Genomic DNA, 19,178 nt, shown 5'->3' with positions numbered 1-19,178 from the left:
GGAGCGCGGCAGCGGCGCCGAGTAAAGCGGCTTCACCGCAATGAAAACTGGGACGTGAGACAAACTGCTTGGCAGTAAAATAAAAGGAATGCGAAGCACACGCATATAAAAATAACACATACGCTCACACACCTGAGGCGCTAGAAAGCTGCCGATGTTTGCAGCCAGTGGTCCGCAAAGCGGAAGCCCATGCAGCGACGGCAGTCAGGCGTGCTGGTTGAACAAGCCGCCTCCCACTCGCAGTGCAGAAAAATGGAGTGAGCGGAAGGAGGGCGGTTTTCTGACCGGCGACACTCAGACGACACCAGCGAGCAGGAGGAAGGAAGTCGGGGTGCGAATTATCCTCTCTGACCCGAGCTCGTTACGTCTTGCTGGGCAAATTTGGCCTGCCTGTCCAAGAAGTGCGCTTTGCAGGCTGCTCTGGGCAACATACTACCAGAGGCGGTACTCCACGGCAACCATCACGGCCAGTGTTCTTTCGCACACCCGAGCTTTTCTTCACTTTTTGACAGGCCTGATCGAAGAAAGAACAAGTTGAGGGTTTAGCGTCCACGAGGGCTGCGAGTACAAAAGCCCAACGCGTCGAGGATAAGCGTGGCCCTGTGTGCCGCTGGGCCAAGGCCTCCCACGCGTGCCGCTCGTCTGATCCGATGGAAAAAAGATCGTCACGCCGGCTAAGCGCCTCCCGCCATTCCTCTGGGCACGACCGGAAGGCCGAGCCACTCCTTTCGGCCGTGGAGACAAGCGAGGCGCCTCGCTGTGCACGCTGGACAACGCCGTGCAGCGCCAGTCCGATGACAAACTCGAACGACCGGCTCGGTTCGGGTGCCGTCGGGGCCCGCCGTGTCCCACGCTGACGCGCGGATACAACAGTGCGGACAGGCCCTGACGGCAGCAACACGCCGACGCCGCCGAAGGGGCTGCGCCCGCCGGGCCGCCGCATTAAACACCGCGCACTCTCAATGCATTGAGGTGAGCCATTAGATAAGCTACGCTTATGTGGTGGCTCTATAACGAACGCTTCAAGCAGCTGTGGTCGGTTAAGAGGAGGAAGACGCGCTATGCCTAGCCTATATACGGAGCACTTTATTTTTGTAGAACGTATTTAAGTCTGGTGAAACTCGCTTCTTTCTCGTTGTTTCCGTCAGATACGATGCTGCTGCCATGATTAATCGGACGTCATCGCTTAAACTTCCAGCACTCGAGTTGCTTTAGTTTGCATGCGTCCATACGGCATGCGCAGACTGGCCCATCAAGTTTGCCAACCGTCAGCGCCTCTGGAGGTGAGGGCGCCCAGTTTCGGAGGGGAAGCTGCAGCTATTGATGCATAAGTTTTAAAAAAAGGTCATATTGCGGAATTTAGCGGTTCACTTCTTATCTTATATTGGTATATAGATATAGGAGTATCGTCCGCGTTGCGGAAACGCCCCAGTCACAATGGGCTTTCGGAGGGAGGGGGCACGAAATCCCCCCCCCCCCCCCCCCAAGGTCCTACCTGTGGACATGTGCTCTTCTTGCAGAAAGTTCTGTGGACGCCCATGTCAGTCACTGATTCAGTGCGCTGTACTTCGCACCCGTTACTTGGCGTTGTTGCATCAGCCTGCTGGAGGGCATTTAATTCTTGTTACAACGCACAGTCACTTAGTAACGTGGGAGACGAATACGTGAAACAACAACAAAAAAAGCAAGGACGCCGCTACAGGCGAAAGGCTGAGCGTCGCTGATCTACTGATAGAAGGGCCAAGGGTACACCTTTGAGCCATCGACCATTCTGCGCGTGGCCCTGGCTCATGAGATACAGAAGCCATTGCTTGTCACAGCCGCTGGAACCGCCGACTCACCACATGCAGCGACAAGATGGCTGAAAAGGCGAACATGCTAAATATATTATCTCGCAATTTGTACTGCAAGGACGTGTTCTCCAAGCCAAGAACTGCTCCCTCGGTGGTCAAGAGACCAGTTCAATCAAAACCCAAGTACGGCAGCAAATGGGGTTACTTTGGTGCTTTGTGCGGCCGCGCGAACAACGGGTCGGTTCAAAGATAGGCGAAGTAACGAGACGCGCTCGTCAGCAAGCTCTGCCGTATTTCTCGCCGCCGGGAAACAGAGGTGCCGCCTCCAGCCCGCGGCGCCGTGCGGGGCGTGCGAAATGCGCGCGCAGGCTTCACTTTCTCCTTGGGTGACGAAGGCTCGCTCGACATTCCGATCACGTGCCGAGCATGAATGAGCGACGCATCCGAGATCGTATCTCGCGGGGCCCTTCTGTTGGCGGCAGCAGGGGCCGGGACACCCGTTTGGCGCGGGTCTCCGGAGTCTTGGGGGCGGCTGTGTCAAGGTGGCCTCAGTCGGCGCCCACGCCCGATTCGCCCGATGCTGCCGGGTCGCATATTCCGAGGAACAACGGAGCCGCATTTTTCTGGATGTGCGAGCCGCCTCTCGATTTCTGTGGGCGCCGCCGATTGTGGGGGATACCAGTGGGACGGCCGCTGGCTGGAATGCAAGCGTCGCAAGGCTCCCTCGTTCCGTTTCGGCATCCTGGCGACACGTGGGCCGCAAAGACAAAACGGCCTCCCTTCATGCATGTCCCCAGCACCGGCGGCAGTGAGGGCGAAATTAATCGCAGTCCCGTATTGTCTGTACCAAATACCGCCGGCATTCCTTCGCGCTCCATTCCGCCCATGCTTCGTGTTTGCACAAGATTGTGTAAAGTAAATAACAGTGTTCGCGTGCTGCTGCTGTGGTGCAGTTTTCATACCCTCTCAATGGCGATGCACTCGCCCGGCTTGTTGTAAAGGAAATCCTGTTCGTCGAAGGCGTTCACATGCACGCAACTGGATGCGCGGGTGGAAGATATTCCGCACACGCCCCGGCTCGTACAATGCAGTCTTTCTTAGTAACCTTGGGCTCACTGAAACTGCTAATATGTACTTGTGGAAGTGAAGGCACCGGAAAAAGGCAACACAGGGCTCGTCTCCCTTCATACGACACAACCATCCGTATGGAGCGGCCGAAATACGTGAAACTGAGGTTGATGTGCAAGTTTGATGTGAAATAAATACAGGTATAGACCTCGCGGAACGAAGGAGGAAGTGGGCCAAAAACAGGACTTAAGCCAAAAGCGCAGTGGGAGACCCGAGGCTGAAATGAAGCGAACGGCGAGCTACGACGAGCTACGCCGAGGGCTCCGAATCAAGACCCGCAGTCCCGCCGTGCCTATAAAAGATTCTTCTCGCGGGTTCAAATGCTCTCGCCGCTGGGCGCACAAACAGGGGACAACCCCGGCAAGCCGAATTCGTGTCAGGTAGCCCCACTGTTCTTTTCTCGCGTGTATTTCGAGCCTCAGTTATAAGGTGTGACTGCGAAGTATGGAATTTTGTCGCCTTAAGTCGAAGAAGGTACTGTCAAAGTGTGGCCAAGCCTTGGCGTTAACAAAGTGTACTGCTGGGCGATTTTGTAGGTCATACTGAGTAGATACAGAGTGAAGGCGAACAGATACAAGAAAAAGTAGCGTTGATAAGCACTGGAACGCGCCGCAGTGTAAGCAGACTGGTATTACTTTTCCGGAAAACTTTAAAAAATGAGTCGTAGAACGTCCGTTTGGTCGCTGCAGTCTTAAACTAAACTGCTGAGGCCTTGTGGACTCTCAAGAAGCAAGCTACTACTTTTCACAGTGCTACGCTTAAGGCTATTTGCAGCACCGACTTTTTAGTCCGACAATGCTCACGCAATCGGGGAGGGGGGGGGGGGATAAAACTAGATTAACAGAACATTAATTTGTAGAACCGTTGCCTTTGCAACTGTTGCGCAGATTATGGGCGATTTTTTTTTTCTTCTGTTCGCGCCCCACAGTAACTGTGTGCGCGATGCGAGTGGACCGGGTGATCAGCAGTCATGAAGAGAAAGAAAGAACTCGCAGGACGCCGCCGTGCTTGGGTGATCCTACCCGACCATGTAAGCACGCGGGTTGAGGAAGTCCATCCAGCACACGCATGACTGGACACTCAAGGACGGTCTGTCGGCACTCCCCTGCACACGCTTACTTACACGATCGAAGCCTCACAAAGTAGCCGAGGCTGTCTCGTGTACGCGGCAGGACGGCCGCCACAGTCCGGACGAGCAAAAACCCGGATTTGTGCACAAATAGGAAAACCCGGGCTGTCCTCCTCCGCCGCCTTGGGAGAGGAGCGGCGGCCCACGGAGCTGACCGAAGAGCATGCAAGCTACACGTGTACGCCACTGGCGTGGTGGCTCGGAGCTCGGGCAGTGAGTTATTTGCGACGTCAAATCCGGCGCGCAGTCCGGTACTACGGTGTTTGTTCGCAGGGGCCGCAAGAGGAGCAGATTTAAGGCGGCGGGAGGCGTTTGATTGATGCGCGCCCTGTATACAAATCCGGTCACTTCCTCCTGGAACCTCGCAGGGCTTAGCACGACAGCGAGATGATTAACATCAAGCTGTCCAGATTTCCCCTTTCATTCTCTTGCTGTCGTCCTCCGCGTGCAAAGCCACCGGCGGCCCGAAAAAGAAAGTAGCCGGCAAACAGGCGGCGCTCGGCGGCGCTGCCGAGATTCCTCCAGCGTGCCGTACCGCCCCGCGCACCTTTGAGCCGCGCACGCACTTCGATGGCCGAGGAGGAACCTGCCACCAGCATCGCCGAAATTCGTCACCAGCATACCAAATGCCAAGGCTGAATGCACCACAAAGGATTGATGACGATACGCGGCGCGGTCAAGCTCAGCTAGCGCGCAATAATGTGCCGCAGCTTTTGTCCTATACGAGCGCTCCCGATAGGTAGCTGGTGATTTTCCTTGCCACAGATCTTAAAAGTTTCAGTGCACGGATAATTGGGTGCATGAATGTTTCTGTTGAAGGACAATTCCGTTCAAGAACATTTCGCATCACGAACGTTTCGGTGCAGGCCGGGACATTGTACGCATATCGCATAGGTGCATAGCGTTCCTTGTGTTTTACATTCTTGTAATAGTAAAGATATACAATTTTTGTTTAGGAAAAAGATGGGTTTTCTTTATTTTGTGGCTTGGTATTTTGCGTGTGCGTGAATGCGTGCGAATGCAAATTTCGAGCTCGTGGATTCTTGACCTTCACCTTGGGAATACGTGCGAAATATTTAATACCTACTTTTGACGGCCTTAATTTTTTTTTTTTTCAATTTCAAACACCGCGCACGTATTCGAGATGATTAATCGTTTGCGGCTTCTTGGTAATAATACATTTTGACGAACTGTAGCCACGGGGCATTCTTGCACCAGCCGCTGCGGCTCCGTGGTACGGAATTTTGCTTCTGAACAGTGTCCAGTCGGCGACGGCTCTTGTTTCAATCGAGGAGAAAGGCAAGCATCCATGCGTACGAAATTCTGTGTAGGTTACTGAATTCCAGGTGGTCGAAGTTAGTCTGCGGCTCCTCCCTATGACACGGTTTATAATGGATACCCGCTGTGGCGCATAAATTCAGGCCTGTTATTACGGGAGGAGCTTTTCAACATTTATTGCCCTTGCGGGAGAAGGCAGGTTGTTACCATTTTTTGAACACACGCGTATACTTTCCGGCATTAAGGTGGCAAGTGGTTCTAACACCTGTCTTGCACATGTAGCTCAAATGCAGATTCAGACAGAAGTTATTTCGTCATTTTTGAAAATGGTGTGACTCTTTTGCTTTCATACAATTATCCTCCCGTCAGTACCTATTATTAAGGAAACGTCTTCTGAATGCCAGTCACTTTGCCCGCTACATTTTGTTTTTCTTTCGTCTGTTGATGGAGAATCACCGCAAAAGAAAGCAGGCATTATGAGCGACTCTAAGCGAAACATCGTTCAGTGCAAGGACGGATGCAGATAGACGAATTGCGAGAAGGCTGGCACCCAGCAAGGTTAGATCAGATTAAGTGAGAGCAGAGGAGCATGAAACACCAATTTTATAATCCCTAAAACACTTGGACCAGCCCCTGCACTAAGGTCTTTTTTGCTAAAGCTTAATCGAAAGACTTAAAGAAGCGCTAGCAATTCCTACATGTAGCAGCTGACTATCGTAGAGCACAGTGAATGTCGGCCTATACATCGATCAAAGATCACTGACGAAATGAATTCAATGCGTGTATTAGTGCGTTACCGTTAGCTCATTGCGCAGACTAAACAATGGCAGCATCTCCACTCCGTGGATGATGGCGAGGGTGCGGAGTACGGGGACTCGAAATGACATCCAAGTTGCGCTCCGACCGTCATTCAATTTGCGCCGTGAGTTGAACCTTGATTATTCCTTAAATGAAACTGCAACTCACGGCTCAAATCGAATTTCGCTTGATTTTCGCTTGACGCTGGTGTGCGCACGGATGGACGCGGACGGACATTGGGAGGTCCTAAGGTACTCCGCACCGTTACAGGCGAGGGAGTACCGTAATTACCCGATTCTAACGCGCACCTTTTTTTCCGGAAAAATAGGTCGAAAGATCTCATGCGCGTTAGAATCGGATACGAAACCGAAACTGCCGAAACAACGGAAATTTCGTCTCGCCCATCGCCATCTCAAGATAGCGCCAAAGCGTTCAGCAACAATTTTTCGGGCGCAGGAAGCACAGGCGCCCAGGCATTTCTATCGGCGTTCACACAAATCGTCAAATCGTTCCACTTGCGCACTTGATAACAGCAATGGCAGCAGCGGCTCTCGCGCGTTCAAAACGAGGTGTCGGCTGAAGCGTGCGCCTCTGGAGAAGTTCGCAGGATGGGCGTGCGAGGCGTGAGCCACGATCCTATCGATCATGGTTGAACGTTCGTTATGAAGTGTCGCATCACGAACGCGCTTGACGGCACCAAGGACGAGATGTGGTCAGCGGAGAGCGACGAGGAAGGAGATGGGTGAGATTACTTCGAGAAATAAATCGCCCGTTTATCTCGTATTCGTTTTTCTTGCTCACAAAGTTCCGTGCGCGTTACAATCGGAAGTGCAAGTTTTTTCGTTTTTTTTTTTGCCAGGAAAATAGGGTGCGCGTTAGAATCGGGGGCGCGTTAGAATCGGGTAATTACGGTAAGCCGTTTGACTATCGGGTACTAACTCATGGTCGTAGCCCAAAGGCAAGACGACTGACACTAACTCTGTCTGGTCTACCAGACACAGGCTGGAATCCTGCCGGTGCTTGTGTGATTTTTTGCGATTGTAAATGCTATGCGCGCGGACGCGGACGGACATTGTGCGGTCCTAAGGTACTCCGCACCTAAAAAATGTTTACGGAATAACACTGGGTATAGACTCCGTACAACCAGCGCCACCACCGGCCACTATAGCGGGATTTTACGGATGTTGACATCGCCAGCGTCCATGCGCTACGGTGCGATGTGTGATTGCTCAAACCAGCGCGCTCGTGTTAAGTTTCAGATAGATAGGAAACATTGTCACTTTTTTTATAAGGAAACCGCAAAATGTGTTCGCCAGCTACGTACGCACACCGCAAACGATGTTTACTGCGAGTCCGGGGGAGAGCGAGCGAGCCCAACGCAAGCCGCCAGATGTTTCCAGCAGCGCCGTTGGTCACATAACGGGTGTGGGCTGCGACTTTTAGTTGAAGACGGGTACAGTGAACGGTTGTGAGTTCTGTTGTAAACACCAGGCTCACGAATCACTGCATTTTATTTAAAGGAGCACTGACACCAATTTTCGGCGTTAATATAATTGCACAGTTCGCTTCCTTCACTCAACAGAATACCCTGGCTGAAATATGAGCGGCCTGCGATGCGAAGAACATAGTTCAATTGGATCGCATTTATCGCGCCGACGGAGCAGCGCGCGGAGCGGCACTCAGCAAATGGACATCAGCGTGACATCACTCCAGGAGAGGAAAAAGAAGTGACGCGACAGCGCTCGCCAAAAACTCGTGACGTCACTTCACGTGCGCGGCCCCACGAGCGGCGAGCGGGCGCAACACCCTCTCAAGCGGGCGCCGGTGACGTCCGCACAAAGTCGAAGCAAGCTGCACGTGTACAAGGCCAGGTGCCACGGCTCGTGTAAACATGCTGATGCAGTTGCTAGGTTCGTCAACTCATAACCGTGAACATCGGGCAGCTACTGCCCACTTTGAGCACCGACATTAACGCCGGTGTTCCCTCTGTCCGAGTCAACGAAATGTTATTTGCATGAAGTTGGTCGCGATACATCGGCGTCGAAGCAGCCGCCGCTGCCTCCAGTCCTGGAGCCCCCCCGCGTACACGAGGAAAACGTAAGCAGCGATGAGCATCGTAATACACCAGAGAAATCAAACGTATAGAATATTAAAACATAAGCGAAAAGTTATACTAAGGTGCCGGGGAAGGCATATGCTCAGTAACAAAAAGAAAAAAGCGCCAACTGTCGCTCCGCCTTATATTCCGTAGGGGTCTAGGAGAACTCGTCACAAGTGAACTCGTCACAGCCAACTCGTCGTAGGTGAACTCGTCAAATAGGGAAACTCGTCATAGGCCATCTCGCACTATGGAAACTCGTAACCCAGGGCAAATGGACACTTGCCTGTCTCGTCATAATTTACGTTTTTGGTCAATAATATTCAAGTGAAAAAAAAACAGGAATTCGTATAGTACTTCTTTACTTTTGCGCAAACATTCTTCCGCACCCCTCCTTCGATTCACCTACCTTCCGTTTCCTTGGTGTCCTTGGAGGAACACGCCATACCAGACGTCGTATTTTGTTGATTCTTTTGTACTTTGTTGAGATAATCGCGTGAGGTCAAAATATTAGTGTTTGTTTGTTCATTTTCATTTTTAATTTTACAGTTTTATTTTTAGGTAATCCGGTGACGGCACTGTATTGGGTAGATGTTTGCGACTTGGTTCTGCATTTTCTGTTTTTAATATTTTGATTTTCTGGATTTTATTTCTTCTGACCAACGATCATGGTCATCAGTAGCTCATTTGGGATCTATATATACACCGTTGCAGTAATTCAGTTTATTAGCAAACGTTAATAAGCATTTTTCTGCTTACACTTTCTTTTTAAACAGGACATGGTGCTGTTGTTAGCTGTTCGAAGGCTCTGGGCCTCTGCTCCTAAACCCGCACCACATATCCCACCACGCTTTTGTCGTGCGCGCTCCCATGTGCTAAACACAGTGCCAACACTCCCAAACACGAATGTATCACTTCCTGAAGCTAGATAATATGTTCATCTCACAAGCTACATGCAGCACTGTGGAGGCTACATTGTTGTCCCCCTCAGGCCGCCTAACTCACCGCGAAGGAAGCGACAAAAGGCGCGGGGCCGTGCGGTGCCACTTGCCGAGAGGGGAGAAGGGAGTGTCCTTTCAGGACCCCCTTCACGGCGGATTAGGCGCCCTCAGTGGGCGCACTATTGATAACAATGTAGCCTCCACAGTGCTGCATGTAGCTTATGAGATGAACTATAGTGCTTCAAACCCTAAAGTTGTGTTTTTGCTAGACCCGGCCATGCTGTCTGAGGAACCTTCAGCAGATTACGTAAAAATTAAAAAAATGTTTTCCGTGCAAAAAGGGTGCTATCACAAAAGCAGCGAAAGTGAAGATTGGACCGAATAGTCGGCCCCCCTCCCCAAAGTGTGACAAATATTTTTTTTCAAGGGGAAGAAAATTAAGAAACGGAAAGCGAAACTTGTGTTAAACCCGAAGAGCCATTTTCAACCACTCCCTGCAAACAAAAGGAAAGGCCAACCCACGAACTACGAAGAGGTAAACCTGGAAACAGTTATCAGGTTGAAGCCACTCAACTCACCCTTACCCTCCCTCCCTCCCTTCTCGACATCCGCCGAAAATGAAACTACGAGACGAAATTTCCAAGGAGAAGAAGGTCGGTGTTACCACTTTCCCTAGTACGAAATCACCTGGAACCAGATGCCCGCTTTACCAGTTTCCCTTGGACCAGTTTTCCTATGACGAGTCGGCTGCGACGAGTGGGCCTGTTTACATTCCGTAGAATGCATGCAGGGAAGATTGCTGGGGTGTATGCATTGCTGACCCGACGAAGTTCGCGTTCGCCGTGCACTGGCTCTCACAGGCCCCCACCGAAGCTGATGGCGGACGTGCACAGAAACAAGATCCCCGAGTCACAAAACAGCAAAACAAATGTTTATGGCCAGAAGTCGATCGGCGTTGTTTACATTGCACGTCGCACTGCGCGGATTCATCGCTGTCGCCTTTCAGCTTCATTTCAAGGGAACCGAAAGAAATTTATTCTGCAGCCTGCTCGCGGCGTTTTTGAAAATGTTTCGGGAGCCGTAGACCCAGCAGTACGCAGAAATACGCATTAATAGCCCGACTTTTTCGCAACCACTGCGGATTCTCTGCCCCGTACCGCGGCGACTTCGAACAGACCTACACCCGTTTATTGCCGGGGGCGCTGCGGTCGCGCTCGAAACATCAGTGCACGGAGCTATTAGGATAAGCACCGCCAGTCCCAAACGCCCTCGCACGGAAACGTACGCGCACCGAAACGTCCGCGCACCAAATATTTCAGCCCCGAAATTTCCTACGCTGAGCTAGCGTCGATTGGTAGTATATAGGCCTCCTGCGCTGGAGTTTTGGCGACATGCAGCGCCCCTAGCGGCCGATGCCTCTGGGTAGTACAAAAGCAGACGACCCTCGTCGCCCTTCATGTGTTTTCAATTACAAGCCAGAGTGAAAGTTGGTTGTGACGCTTTGTGGCGTGTTTAAATGACTGCATACTGTATGAAATAGCCCTTAAAGTAGCCGCAGAGTCTAAACAAAATAATATCCGCTAAAAGAAGCCGATTTGTCGGCTTTCTTTTGAGCGAGCTGTCGCGGTGGTCGCGGCGTGGGACAGTATCGCCAGGTCGGGTGGTTTAACTGTTTGACGACAGTTACAGTTTTTTTCTTCTTGCGTGCGGTCGACAAAGGAAAGTTCACGAGTACCATAAACACGGAACGCTGCTCATCTTAGATCCTGAGGTAACTGCAAAAGGTTGCTTCATCGGGAACATGCAAGCGAACGCAAGAATTGCGCAGCCGACTCAGCTGACACTGCCGGTCTGGCACCGCCTTTGAAACGAGTGGAAATTTTGTTTCGTATTTTCGCAAACTAAATTATTCTTGCGTAACGATTTACGCCGCACGATTTACGAACGGCAGGGTACATGTATACTGAGTAGGTGGGGCAACAGCGCCAATTAAATAAACAAATTAAGTGCTATTAAAGGACGCAAAACACGCACCAAATCACACTCCCGCTGCCTGCAGATATGTGTACTTCTATAACATCACATATAACAGAGCATAACATAACACAGCAGCATACACGGCGCGGGGCCCCGAATATTTACATACGATCGTGCACTGACTGTGTTGGTGCAGGGGTCGTCGAATCTGAATTCGCCGACACGACAGTTTTGACTTCAAATGGAATTGGCGTCCTCCAGTTGAATTGCCCCCCCCCCCCCCCCCCCCAATCTTCACACTTCGCCAGATTATTGTCAAATAGTATTAGGAATTCGCTGAATTTTTTCTCTTTGCATTCAAAGAAAGCCCCCTCCTCCTCCTCCTCCCCCCCCCCCCCCCGATTTGCCATCCAGCCCTCCGCCGTGTCGGCTGCATGGAACTCGGCCGTTGCTGACCCTCATTCTAGGCTATTAAGTGCGAACTGGGAATGTATGCTGCAAGAGCATAATTAAGTAAACTGAGAGCAAACAAGGAAAGCGAGCGGCCTCTTAGTTCGCCCGACCATTTTGTTTTACGGCCACTAATTTCGGAATCGCAAAACAGGTCGCGGCATTTTGCCACTGAGACACGCAACAAAACGGCAAGCTAACGCTGCACCATGTATTCGTAACGGCGACGCAAACGAGCACTGTTTAATGAAAGTGCACGCATAGTGTGCAGGTACGCAAAAGAGCGGCGCACCGCAGCAGGCGAGCCTGCGGTCCGCCGGACTCGCTGGCCTTTTAAAGCGCGATCATCGCCAGTTGCGTCACTCTTCTTTTTTGATCGGATGTTTTTGAGAAAATATTTGTCACCTAGAGTATTAGTTTAAACTAGAAATTTTACTTAAAATTTCACTTCGTACGACCATCGATCGGTGAACCTGCGAGTAGCAGACGCCGTCACGGTCCCGGCACTTTCGTCGGCGCTGTAAACGTGTTTAGCGCTGCAAAGATTTTTCCCCTAATGCCAAGTTGATCGCTGAAATAGATCGGACGCGTCGGGGATGAGCTGGTGACCACGTCGCAAAATAATCGGAAGCGTCGAGCTCATTTTGCTTCTGTCAACACGGGATCCTATGGGACCCACGCAGCTTTGTACTACCCGGAAGTACTGCCCGGAAGCCGCGTGCGCAGCGCCCCCTGGGCAGCGCAGGAGGCCTATAAGAAAGCGCAGAACAACGACCGCTGATCGTTTTCTATGAGCGCAATTTAAAACAGCCCTTAAAAAAGGGTGTAGGCCCGTTCGTTACACGGCGTTTCGTCATAGGCCGGTTCGCAATAGGCTGTTTGGTCACATTTATGATCACTCGGCATAGGGCATTTTGTTACTAAGGAAAGTTCGTCACAGGAACGGTAAAACAAAATTTGCGGTGTGTTTTAGACATAAGTGGTGATAAGGCATCACTCATTATCTTTCGTACATGTTGCATAATGGTGGCTGGATAAGAAGATGTAATTATAACTAATTTGCACGTGTTGTTCTCACAAATTATGTGATTCTAGCAATCCTTTTTCAGCAATGTGGAGCTCAGAAGTTTTGTACTATATCTTTTCCTACTCGTCTGTCACATTTCTTTTGGAAGGAGAAGCAAGACAAGAAAGAGACAGTGTGTTAAACTAAAAAAATAATTTCGACCACCACCTGCAAAAAAAGCAAAAGGGAAGGCCAACTGACCAACTGCGAAAGGGTCAGCCCCTAACACCCCCCCCCCCCCCCCCGTTCGACATCCGCCCAAAATGAAATTTCCAGACGAAATTTCCAAGAACGAGAAGGTCGGTGCTACCACTTTCCCTGTTATGGGACCACTTGGAAGCAAATGTCTCTGACCAGTTTTCGCATGACCAGTCGGCTGTGATGGGTGGGCCTGTTCCCATGGAGGGTGCCCAAGCCGACCGAAAACACGTTCTTTTTTGTAGCCCTTCTCCCAAGAACTTTATTAGGCTACGTCCCCGCCTCACTTTTCTGCCTAGGGTTGTTGAACTCCTGTCGATATTTTGATCAACCCAGGCCACCCTACTTGCCCACTCTGGCTTGCGTTTTTTGTTGAACTTTCCAAGAGGGTACGGGCCGAAAAGAGAGTACGGGCTGAGACCCACATGTGTGCAAAAAAACAGCACGTGGTCATTCGTTTTGTGCACCTATGACGAACTTTCCTATTTGTCGAACCGGCCTATAGCGAATGACCCTATGTGGCCAAACGGGCTATTACGAACCGGCCTATGACGGAACGCCATGTGACGAACGGGCCGTATCCCCTTAAAGGAGCCATGAAGACAAAATTCGAAAGATTTCGTGTTTTACAGCGTCCCCAGCGCTTGCGCGGCAGCAAATGATTCCGTATTCAATGAGAAATTAATCAATTTTGGTTGAAACATTGATTCTCCCGCCAAATCGTGTGTTTTGGTGACGTCTGCAATGAAGTCATAACGGCGCGTATACAAACTTCCACGTCGCCATTCGGCTCTGCAGCCTTGCTGCCGTCAAACCTCCCAGATGGCGCTAGCATACGCAACCCTCCGCCGTTGCTTTGTTTTTGACCGTGTTTACACTTAGCTTGTTTTTGTTACGGTAGAAAGTAATCGCATCGTGAAACCTGGGGTATGCTTGACAAACAGGGTCACGTAAGGCAACGTCGCTTACGCCAATCGGCCATCGTCGTGTAAGACATCTCCGAAGCGCCGGACTGCTGTGCAGCTAAAACAAGCATAGTGCGCCCAGTACCAACAGCAGTGCGCATCGGTACTTTTATGTTGGCGTGTATTTTCGTGACTTTTGATGTTTCCCTCACAATTCATACTGCTGTAAAATGGATATGAATTACATTTAGGCGCTAATAGCTCGTTCGGCAAGCTTATAAGCTCTGCCTAATTTGCGTTTGCTTTGCCGGCCTCCTCAAATCGCAGAGCAGGCTGGCATGACATCATAGGTTCTGTTGCGGGAAATGGGCTGGTGGGTCGCATGACCATTCCCTTTTTTCCTAATTATATAGCTTATTTGAGCGCAGTTTACAATAAAAGTGGTGTCAGTATGATTCTAACGAGGCAATCTTTTGAATGAACCAAACTTGTGTTTTGTCTTCATGGCTCCTTTAAAAAGCGCAGGTACGAGGATTGTCGGGCCCCGCCACGTGTATTTCTCCAAAGACGCAAATACTGTTCGAGCGCGCAGGGCCGTTCACCGAGTACTGGCACGCAATCTAGTTTTGAGCTATTATATGCACATTCGGTGTCTGCTGGTACCAATCGCTATCGCTGATCGAGTACCGGCCGCACGGAAAAAGCCCGCTTCGCAAACTGTGCCGGGCAGAATTCGCCGAAAAGGTGGCATTTCCAGGGTTCCTCCTAGGCCCAATTAGACAGCACGTGATTCCACTGTGGCCAGGTAGAGCAGTGTCCTCCCACAACACGCGGCCTTGTCGCGGACCAACAAAGAGGGCAACAGGGCTCCCGGCTACCGGAGAAGACAAGGCGCCAAGCTACCGCCTGTCGAGACAAGATCTGCGATACGCACTTACAGAGCCGGCTTCCCCCGGACGCTCGTTCCCAGAAGGTGGGCAAAAGGTGCGGAGCGCATACACTGAACTTTCCCAGTCTCTCCCCACGCCCCGCAAGGACATCCACAAATTGGCCTTCAACCTGCCCGGCCCCGGCTCGCCTATTTTCTCCAAATGTCATCCGCTCACAGCGGCGTCCTTCCCTCCAGCCTCCCCGCTTTTCCATTCCGGTTGCTGGGGGCGCCTGGCCCTTCGAAATCGGCTTCTTTCCACTAACGATGCAGCACAAATGCCTTTGTGCGCAGTCTGGAGCGCCAAGGCAACGTCAATGTTCGACGCCTCTTTGACTCGAGGAAACAAGTCTGCAACGCTTCGTTTAGAGGCCAGCTTACAGAAAATGGCCGATTCCAGCAGCTCTAAAGGCTGACGACATTGAATTGGGCGGTATTCCAGATTTCCCAAAACTAAGGGGGAACAAACAGGCACGGGCTGGGACGTTTATATGAGGTGTCTTCGATATGACTGCACTCGCCTCTTCGATTTTCGAGTGCAACGCGCGGTGCTTGCACTTTTATCTTCCATTTTAGCGCTAGACACATGTACGACCGGCTCATGCGATTCGCATGCGACTGATCCGCCAAAACCGGTCCTTACAATCCGTCGTAACGATCAGTCACATGAGAATCGCATGCGCCGGTCGTACATGTGTCTAGCGCTTTAACGACGGTGCAGAGAGTGCAGGGTGGCACCTGCGCTGAACTGGCTGAACTCATTCTTAACTCATGTAGAAAGTGCAAGCCAAATCTAAGGGACCTATGGTTTCTTTGTGCCATAAACACCCTCAGGAACTAATGAAAAAAAAAGTATGACCGCGGATTAGGTGCTACTCCAGTAAACTTAAAAAAAAAAAAAGAAAAAGCTTGCGAAAATGCTCAGGAGGGTCGTTCGAACAACCACTACAGGGAAGATGGCTGCAACGGATGAATAGTGAATAGTGCTGAATTCATAATCAGAACGCGCTTTGGTCTGATGTCTGTGGGGGGGGGGGGGGGGGGGTTTCAGAGTCACCGAGATAACGGCGGATACTGAAGAAACACTCATCGGCAACCGCTCTGCTTCCGACATAGGCGGCACAATTTGAAAGCTGAGCCTTTTGAACATACAATATTAGACACATGCGCTGAAAGGTCATGTCCTTGACAAAATGCAAGCAACCAGAACCAGAGCCTCGAAGAGAAAACTTCCGATTGATTGATTGATTATGGGGTTTAACGCGCCGACGCGACGCAGGCGATGAGGCGCGCCGTAGTTGAGGGCTCCGTAGTGAATTAATTTTGACCACCTGGGGATATTTAACGTGCGCCGAAATCTCGTACACACGGGCGTTCTTGCTTTTCGCCTCCATCAGAAAAGCGGCTGCCGCAGCCGGGAATCGAACCCGCGACCTCGTGCTCAGCAGCGCAACGCCTTAGCCACTGAGCCACCGCGGCGGGTAGAGAACACTTCCGACGGCACCGTTTTCAACAAAGTTTGGACCAAAGTTCATGCCCCTCCCCCGTTACTGCCCAGTAATTTGCCCTTACTTCTATTTTATTATATTTTTGTCACGATTCAGCGTTCTGATTGCTGCGTGAGCCTCGGTATCTGGGCCGTTCGCACTCGCTCTGAGGAAATAGCTCCTCGCGCCTCTACTGCCCCTCGGACAAAGACCCCAAAACTTCTAGGAGTGAGCTCTGGAATAAGGTTCATGAACCCATTTGCCTGCTTGGGCGGAAATCAAATCCAGCGCCCTCCGCCGCGCCCTTTACCGCACGGGCCGCGGGCGCAGAAGGAGCAGGAGGATGAAAAGGTAAACGCGAGCGAGCGCCTTCGGCCACGGAGCGCATCGCGACACAGCGGCTGACGACGACGGGGAGGAGGCGCGCTTTTGCCGCCGCGGAGAAAAGCGCCGCGCCGCTGGGAACCAGGTCGCGCGGACGAGGCCGAAAGTGAAACATTAGTAGCCGAGCATGACACAAAAGGGCGTATCGCGTCTGCTTTTGATACGCGCTCGTTTTGAAAAGGGCCACGCGGGTCGTCGGGGCGCCAAAGCGCTTGGCCGGCGTCGCGCGCAAAGGTCAAGATATTCGGCCGGGATTCGCGGCGAAAGTAGGAATGGCGGTCGCCGTGCAAGCGTTCCTCGTGCGCTGCGACCGTTCTTGGGCGAGGATGGCCGAGGTTGTGGCGCCGCCGCCCTTCGCACACCGACCGACCACCCTTGGGGCAGCGATCAGTCCGGCCTCGTCCAGCGAGGAGCCGCACCTCGCGAGGGAAGAGGAGGAGGGGATGCCGCACCGGACACGTGGCCCGCGAGCTGAAGAAGGCGCGCTCCGGTGGCAACGAGGTGTCGGCAACCACGCGTTCGATTAAGCTGTCCATCGGAGCGGGCCTCTTATCAGCGCGCAGCGGGAGAAATTAATGGCCCGCCGATGCACGCGCGCTCTGAGCCGCCCAGAGGGGCGCCGGGCCCCTTCTGTCGGCCGCCGTGGGCCCTTGTCAATGCCGGCTTCGTAACTGCACCCTCCCCGTGCCATTATCTGCTCTACAACGCTGCCTAACCTAACATTAACGGGTGCGCGCACGTTGCTTCAAAGTAACCTTCCATCAAAGAGGGCGGTGCATACCTGGCCCCAAAGATCTCGCCGATTATGTTAAATCGATTAATTAATTGATCAACGGCTACCGGTTAGCCCGTTAAACATCCTTGATGGGCGCGCAGGGGCTCTCTATATAGACACCCTGGAAAAAGAAAAGACAAAGACCCGGCCTCCTTCCAACACTTCAGCTGGGCCTTCGTCAATCCTGTGCAGGCGCTGACACACACGGGTGTGCGGGGCTGCGCACGTCGGTGGTAAAAAGGTCTGGGTTCCATTTGTAAGGTCAGCGAGGACGGCAACGTTGAGGAACGAATGCCACCTCCCCTTCCCCTTAGAATGCCAGAACGCACCGCACCGTACGAGTGAACAAGCAATCGATGAAGAGGAGAGCCCATATTTCCAACAGGTAAGGTAACCATTCTGGGCCTCCCTGCACGTCCACTACCATACGTTGGTCCGGTGTAGTTATTATTTCTTTCTCCACACCAGATGATTTGAAGAAGAGAGTGTGGACAATTTTTGTTTAAAGTGCGGATAATTTTAGGGTGCCGGCTTGTGGTCGTAGCTCCCCCCGTATTTTTAAACGCTTCGCTGCACAGCGCCCCACGTCTCATGTCTTCACGCGATGCAGAACGTTAATTAAACGTGGTGATAGGCTGCGCCATGAACATAACGGGACCTAAAACATCTTAATCACCATTTATAACGAAAGCAGCACGAATAAACGAGTTCTACCGCAATAGAAAAATTGAGTTTAGAAAAAAAAAAATTGCAGTTAAAATGTAAGTAGACACGCTGAGGCTCGAACCCAGGCCGTCAGTGCAAGTACCAACTACTCTACCTCGGGGCCTCAAGGCCCGAACGGCGGTATTGTTTTAGCAGCAGCTCAGTAGAATAGCACGCGCAGTGGCACCACAGCGGTCACGTGGGGCGCTGTGCAGCGAGGCGTTTGGAAACACGTCGCCCGCGGTCACGGCCTAACGCACCCAAAGAGAGGCGTCGAAAATAAAACCGCTTCCCCTGGTCGGGATCGAACTTGGATCCTCCGCGTAACGAAGTCAATAGAGTGTTTTGGCACTCCATATGATCCGTCTGTTCCGTACTTACTGTGCTGACCGGGACCCTACCGCGACGAATGCACACGTGCCCAGACGGGCACCGATTAACACGGCACGCACGTACAACACGAAGCATATGGAGTGCTAAAACTCTCGAATGAATATCCCATTGCCCCACAGAGGCACACGTACTCACATGCAAAGTGTGGAGGTGGTGTCTTTGCGCTGTGCCGTTGCCACGGACACTGCCAGTGCTAGGCCGCAAATAAGTACACAGTAACATAAAATAAGGAGAACATAATGAATTAACGCATTAATTAGGCCCCATTAATGAAAACTCAATCCAGTGTCTCTTTATAGGCCTTCCCAGGGGCTGCGGCACCCTCTCTTGAATAATTTCGGCATCGATGCCTGGCCCTCTGCGGGGGAGTAGGAGAAACGCCAACTGGATCAGGCAATGTTATACAGGCAGCGTTCGCTACTAAATGTACGAAAATTGCAAAAAAGACAACATAAACACAAGGTACCCATGAGAATAACACAAGGGAAACAACAGTGGCGAATCACTGCTCAGCACTTCCGACAGCCTTCACGTTGAGCGAAACTGCGTAAATTTGTTTTTTACGCCAGATGAACCTCGAGATTCATGCAGCGGCTGCCTGCACAGTAAGTAACATGAAAGTTGCGTACACACTCCCTCCCCGAAATTTTGTTCTCATCACCAAAGCAGCTTGAATGGAATAAAAACCAGCGGTAAACACAGAACACATAAGAAAACGTCGGGACAAGCTGGCTTGTCCCGACGT

At 51.6% G+C, this 19,178-nt stretch overlaps 1 protein-coding gene across 3 annotated transcripts in view; it reads right to left on the bottom strand.

The window, feature by feature from the left end:
• LOC144155837 (uncharacterized) overlaps positions 1 to 19,178 on the bottom strand; it is a 148,097-nt gene that overhangs the window by 30,065 nt on the left and 98,854 nt on the right. The window contains exon 1 of one of the 3 annotated variants that reach the window (XM_077687516.1): positions 1,496 to 1,645. The exons of the other annotated variants lie outside the window; for them this stretch is intronic. Coding sequence (XP_077543642.1) covers positions 1,496 to 1,540 — 45 coding nt within the window. The 5' untranslated portion in view covers positions 1,541 to 1,645. Of the gene's footprint in view, positions 1 to 1,495; positions 1,646 to 19,178 lie in introns of those variants that run through there. 3 annotated transcript variants of the gene reach the window in all.

This window comes from Haemaphysalis longicornis, unplaced genomic scaffold (assembly GCF_048455015.1).
Source record: "Haemaphysalis longicornis isolate Haplotype H1 unplaced genomic scaffold, Haemaphysalis longicornis Haplotype H1 scaffold_1, whole genome shotgun sequence".
Classification (NCBI taxonomy): Eukaryota; Metazoa; Arthropoda; class Arachnida; order Ixodida; family Ixodidae; genus Haemaphysalis; species Haemaphysalis longicornis.
The sequence above is the reverse complement of the archived record's forward strand: the minus strand, read 5'-3'. Positions and strand labels throughout refer to the sequence as shown.